At 41.3% G+C, this 6,785-nt stretch overlaps 1 protein-coding gene across 5 annotated transcripts in view; it reads right to left on the bottom strand.

Moving 5' to 3' along the window:
- Positions 1-360: 360 nt before the first annotated feature.
- The window catches only part of SH3KBP1 (SH3 domain containing kinase binding protein 1), a 222,135-nt gene continuing 215,710 nt past the window's right edge, over positions 361-6,785 (bottom strand). For all 5 annotated transcript variants that reach the window (XM_049834875.1, XM_049834877.1, XM_049834878.1 and 2 more), the window contains 3 exons: positions 5,002-5,273; positions 3,515-3,578; positions 361-1,430 (listed from right to left, as the gene is read on the bottom strand). In XM_049834875.1, the coding sequence (XP_049690832.1) occupies positions 1,389-1,430; positions 3,515-3,578; positions 5,002-5,273 (378 nt within the window). In that variant the 3' untranslated portion in view covers positions 361-1,388. The remainder of the gene's footprint in view (positions 1,431-3,514; positions 3,579-5,001; positions 5,274-6,785) is intronic.

Here is a 6,785-nt window from a genome sequence, read left to right as displayed (position 1 = left end):
GTCACTCTGAAGCATCACCAACATCACTCACCCACTCACTCCACGCTATGCAAAAATATCCATTATTTAAACGCTTTGTATAAGCTCAACAGAGATTGCTGACAAGGTATGAGATACTCCGCGTCTAGCAAAGAACACACAAAACCTCAAACAAAAAAATGGAAGACCTTATTTTGAAAGGACAAAAACAAACATAGAAACTGGAAGAAATGAAGAGAGCCTCAGGTTCAATAAAATGATGAAAAGAAAGTCTTGCTGCAAAACCAGACTGTAGAGTGTATCAGTCTGTAAGTGTACAACATGATGTAGCAAACAATACCACGTAAACAACAAATGAAACAATATCACACGATAGAGAACTTTGTGCATGAAATAATACAACTTTTTATTCACGTTTTATAGATTACTTTTATTTATTTTTGCTTTAATAATGCATATTCTGTTCACTCTGTGCAAAATCGGGGACAGAGGCGGGCGTTTAAATCATCTAACGAAAATCAAGCGGACATGAACATTCAAGTTGAGGGAGAGGCCTATCAAAACCAGGAAAGCTAAAAAGCCACAGCTGCTCAAGACAAAGCTGCTCTCAGCTGCGCCCTTTTGTCCTGCCACCTCGCACAAACCTGGCTCTACCGACTGAGCAGCTGTACGCTGAGAAGGTGACCTCCGCTGGGCACGGGGACACAAGTCGTCGTGGTAGCTACATCGGGGAGACCTGGCTCGCAACCGGCTCCAGTCAGTGTGTGGCAAAGAAAGGCACAAATCATTGCAAAGACCGGATTTCTGTTGGTTTGTTTCCTTCTTGTAAATACATTTCTGTACACAACGTAAATTTAAACTGTAGGGGATCTGGGGACATGAAATTGCATATTTAACAGAACTTAAAACCAGAACAAAAAGTAGGCTGTTCTATCTTGAAGCAAAAATAATCCCTCCAGCCCCAACATTAACATTCATTCCTGGCTATATGCAGTACAAACATTTTAAAATCTGTGACAAAAGACAATTAAAAACCAAAAGTCAAAATCATAAAGCTTGTAAACAGATAATCTGAAATACACTTTCTTTATGGAAAAATATCATCAAAATAGTACCACTATGGACTAAACTGCCTGAGTTTTCATTTCACCTAGATCTTGAAGTAGAGAGCCTTTAGCACAAGAAGATCAATTTCAGTCACAACTAGTGCTGCACAGCACTGCTTCGGGTGGGAATTTTGTCCTCGTTGTTGGTATTTTTGTTGTGCTATCAAAAACTGTTGTGCTAATCCTTCAAATAAAGGGATGTTGAGGCAATTCTTAAATCATTTGGCACAAAGTTATTTTGGCTGGGGCATAAATTTGAGTCTCAGTCATGAAGAATAATGCAATATTCCACCTATCAAGTATTCACTTTGATTGAAGAGCTTTCTTTATGTCATTAACTTCCATCTGAAAAAAAACCAAACAACAAAACTGGGATGAAATCAGATGCTTTAACAAACTGAGGCACAGTTGGTTCTGCTTGAAAAGTACATGTTCCGTCTTGCCCACAGGTGTCGAGTACGGGTTTTATACTACTCTTATTTCCACAGATTTCACAAATTGAGGTCACCTTCTCAGCTGCATAAGGTGACGACTCGTGGCTTCCTCTCCTCCGAGCCTGACAAGTACAGCCATCGAATGTACCACGAGACCTTTCAAACTCTTTAAATTACAACTTTGACAAGCCACGCAGCTCACTGCCAGGAATTACTTGCAGAACGAGCACTGTGTCCGTGCACCAGCTGCTGCACTTACACCTGGCACAAGTAAACTGAACTGCTGACAGTGAGCACTGGTAGCTGAGGAGCAAAACCCATCGTGTCACTCCTATAGGGATGGTTCTTGCTGTAGGGACGGCAGTTGCCTTCTACACTCATCAAGCCTGGTCCAGGCAACTTAAGGGCTCTGATGGATGTACAGCCATGTGGTAAAAGGATGTGGCTGAAACCATCACTGGCCCTAGTTGTACACTTGGCCCCTCTGACAGAGACTGGAAACCCCAAGGCAGGGGTATTGGATTTATTCAAACACACCCACAGTGCTCAGCTGCGCCGTGGCCTCAAGGCAGTCTTCTTTAATGCATGGACTGAGAGCTGTGCTACCTTAGGACTAGCAGAGCACTCTTAAACTAATGCAACTTTTCTTTGCTGAACTCTCATCTTCTTGTAAAGCTAGTAATGCCACCTCGGCTAGCATCTGAACATTTACCAGTATAAGCAACATTTGAACTGGAGTAAAAGCATTCAGCTATGAGATCATCATTTAAAAACCATCAATACAGGTTTCTGTATAAAGATGTAAAGCCATCCTTGGAGGTAGAATCCAGACCTCTGAACAGTCTGGTCTGTTAGACTAAATCAATAACTGCTATTAAAAATGTTCATTGATTTTATCTGAATAAATTTCAATTTTAGCTGAAGATGAACTGTGTGTTACTAGAAGCCATACTCCTATGTGGTTGCACACATAAAGTCCTTTAGGCAGCCCTGGAGCACAGACATTGATGGTCCCCAGTTCTGCCACCCTTTTCCATGTTCCCAAGCACTTCACTGAGCAGGAACAGCCCAGGGAAATCACAATTCGATTTTCTATCCCTAGTACAAAGAAAAAGTAGTTGACCTATACCATAAAAATATAAAATATAATGAATACTAAACCACTTATCCAGTACATCAGAATAGAATAGAATGGAATGGAATAGACTATTTCAGTTGGAAAGGACCCACAACAGTCATGTAGTCCAACTGCCTGACTAATTGAGGGCTGACCAAGTTAAAGCATGCTGTTAGGGAGTTGTCCAAATCACTCTCCCAAACCCAGAAGAGCAGTTGCAGCATCATTCCGTATCGAAGCAGCACAGTCCATGATACTAGCAAAGGCCCAGCTCCATGATTCTCGCACAAGTAGGGCTGCGTGCTGCCTGGCAAATGACTGAGCCAGCATGACAACATCTAGAGCTCAGGTACTATAGAAACTACGGCAGCAGTAACTGGGCTCTTCATCAGAGCACCTTCTTTCATATTGTTTAGGATGCTTTAGTAAAGACAACCTGCGTACAGTCTGTAAAGCAGACATAAAAATCTTGCTATATGAAATAATATTCCAAGCATATCAATGCTAAGACAAGCCTACTACAAAATATAAAGCCTTGAGAAAGAGCAAATAATTTAAGAAGACATGATTTCATTTGTGACAAAATCAAACCATTAGAACTGAGACTAAAAAATATCATAGTTTGAATCCTATATTGTGTTTCTTTTTTTTGTGTGTGTACTTGTGCCGATAGATTTTTAGATAATTATCAGGCTTTTCAGTAAGAACCCAGTATTGCAATGTATGTGACACAGACTGGCAACACTATGAAGGGAACAGGTATGTCAGTAGTTTTCGATTCACTCGAATCTAAGTACCTTAGCAGAGTTTTATGTCCCATACCTGAGGCTAAATCAAACCTGGCAATACTTCCATAACATTATAAATAATGTAAGTACCTGCAATCGTAGACGGATCTTCTTTTCTTCATCCAACTCAGACAGCAACTGTTTAATCTCTTTTCTGTTAAAAGAATGCAAAAAAAGCTTGGAATGTAAACAATTAAACTAGTAAAATACAAAAGATCGCCTCTTGGAGACATATTTTCCCCGTTTCACTAGTTACCTTTTTTCCTCGGAACAACTAATCAAAGTCAGTCTACTCTTGTATACGGTATGCTATACTACAGACAAGTAAGACTCTCTATAGTAAGGACAGTACCCTCCACACCCCAGGTGGCTAATGCATAATATATTTCCTCCCAACAGCCCTGCATCCACAGGCTTTGCTCCGGACTAGCAGTATCAACACGGCATCAGCACCCGGTTGCCTTTTTTTCCATACAAAATGGAGATGGCTTGGCTGTTGGTGGGTTGTAGGAACGGGTAACACAAATCCTGCCCCATACTTAACCCCCTGAAAAGCTGTTTACGCCAGCAATACAATGTAACCTTCAACTTCATTTAAAGACGTAAGGATCCCCACTAGGGATTTGCTGTCATCCTTCTTTGTCGGGAAGAGGAACGTAGCTGTAAGGAGCAGACACCTTCTCATGTCCCCACTGAGTGATCTCACCTTAAGACAGAAACCCGCAGGTGGAAGCAGCCCTTGCGAGAAGGGCCGGGGAGACCCGAGGAGCAGGGGTCGGCCTAAGAGGCGAAGCCGTGGGGCTCGCTGGCTAGATCCAGCTTCAGCCATGCCCTCCCGCATCTTCTCCCAAACTCCCGGCACACCTCTGTTCCGCCACAGTCTCTGCACGCTGCTTTCCCTTTTCTTTTTCCTGCCCGGGCTACGCACAACTGACGATGTAAGTGAAGGTTTAGCTTCCAAAACATTAAATATTCTCAGGAATAGCGAAAGCTACATGCCAGCCCCAGTTTCTCCTAAGAAATGAGCAGCTTAAAGAAAATAAAGATGCCCAACACTAAAATATTAAGATTCAGGGTCATAAACACAAAGGTCTTCAAATGTCCTAATGACAATTCAGTTACTTCTTTAGTAATATGAGCTTCATGGGAATATGTGCCAACAGTCAAACAACAAATCGATTTAATAATTTCAGGAACTTGTAGTAATCCGTACTACAGCTAGAACAAATGCACCCCTTATTACGATCAATGCCCATGAGTTCCCAAATAGTTATTGGCAAATAAAACAACATAAGAACCTTATTCACCGCTTATAGCTTGTAACTTAAATTTTTCAACACCCCACAAACATCTGCTTATGTCATAACACAGGAAAAAAAAGCAGTTACAGATGGATAGTGCCAGTCTTTTTGCCTGACCTTCTCACCCCGAACGTGTTCTTGTCAGACAAAAATCACTCACAAACACAAAGGCACACCGTGCAGAGTAACAGACGTGAAGGCAAGCTCAGGAAGGAACTGCCACCACCATGCATGGACGGATGCATCCCACCTGCAGTTGTGATTTGCAGTACTTACTTCTGCTGGTCTTTCATGGTTTCAATGATGGTTCTTAGCTCCTTAATTTGTGTTCTCAGCTCCTCCAGGGCAGTCTGACCTTGGCTCAAGTGCTCAGTCTTTGGCTTTCCTTCAGTACCAAACAGGGATGGGGAATTTGACCTGTGGCCTGTTGTTCCCATAGCGATGGAGTGAAATCCAGGTGACGGTGAAGGGGATAGTGATGGTTGCACATTACTGCCACTAGCCAAACCTCCTGGTTTTGGAGGCAAGGAAGTTTTATTATCAGACACCTGCAAGAAAAAGAGTAACATTTAATGTCTGGAGAAAGCTTTATGAAAATCAGACCTCTAACAAATATTAAGTGTTTTGCTGCTCTTTCATAATGTTGAAAGTCCATGTCAAACATGGACAGTTTTGATCAAAGCTTAATAAATATAACAATTAGTCATTCTCTTTGTACATGTACATCAGAGGGCTCTAGTTGGGATGCAGAAGTTCAGACAGCTTCGGTCAGGCTTTCCACACTTGCTACAACCAGTCAGCAATAAGTGTTTCCAAGATCTCAGACGCAGCAGTGAGATGAACCAGGGACAGACGCTCAGTGTTTCTGTCAGAAGTGTGTGAGAACATACCTATGGACGTCTCCTGCAGAGCACAAAACTGCATGACCAAGAATCCGAGTTGTATTTTTTTTGCAGATTAAATTTATGATCGTCAACTAACCATTGAAGGAATCTTCAACATCCAATGTTTTTTTTTTTAAATTAAAAAAATGTGTTACACGTTGCCCTTAGCATTACAAAAATAGCAAAATATTCCTTCAGTTTGCTTGTTGGTATGATATAAAAAGAAAAACAAAATCCCATGACTTCAAAATGATAATGTAAGAAATACATGTACTGTACCGTCCCTTGTTAACTGAAGCTTCTGTGAATTCCTATTAACTACCAATGGCTCTATTCCTCCATAAACTTAACAGAAAAATGCAGCATTAACCGAGTTACCCTGGAAGCATGGGGCTATAGCTCAGAAGGATCCCATGCTCCTTGAATTGCAATCCAGTGCTCTACTTATTAGATAAGGCATAGAAAATCTGAAGTCCAGCTACCATATACCACCACCTACTTCACTGCATACACCGAAGTGTACAAGTACAGTTAGCACAATAGCAAGTAAGGTGAGTCTTAATTATTTATCATATTGTTATTTGGCAATGTTAATGTGTGCATTATACGACAACTACCAGGAGTATCTGAAAATCTGATTTGGCCAAGAGTAAGAAAAAGCACTAGGCAACCCTCCAAGTCTATCTCGGGAAAAGGGATACTGAAGTTGAATGGCAAATAGGGTAAGATATTGAGAAAAAATGGTATGGGAAGGCGAAGAGACATTGTAAGTGAGGACCTGGGGAGTGGGGTAGTGGCATTAGCTGGACAAGGTAACTGAGAGAAAAGTTAGTGGTCAGATAAAAATTAGGAGAAAGTGTGATGGGGAGGGCAGAGCAGGATACACTGAGTTCTGCAAAAAACAGTCTTCCCATCTACAGGAGCGTGATTTGAGTACAGAACCTGTCCTGGGCAAGCACTGCATAAAAAAAGTATTCTGCAGAAAAAACAGCACGACCACAGAAATAAAAATGGCATTATAATCACAAGAAAGCTGAATCACTCCAGTGGCTTGAGTGGTTGACTTCATCACCTTAATAATGTTCTTTTCACATTTTTTATATATGTGTGTGCATGTGTGAGTAATGTGTACCTATAAATGGATCTTTCATACATAATAATCCTTATATCAGTAGA

Source organism: Accipiter gentilis, chromosome 32 (genome assembly GCF_929443795.1).
Source record: "Accipiter gentilis chromosome 32, bAccGen1.1, whole genome shotgun sequence".
Lineage (NCBI taxonomy): Eukaryota > Metazoa > Chordata > Aves > Accipitriformes > Accipitridae > Astur > Astur gentilis.
Note: the sequence above shows the minus strand (reverse complement) of the source record. Positions and strands in the feature narration are given on the sequence as shown.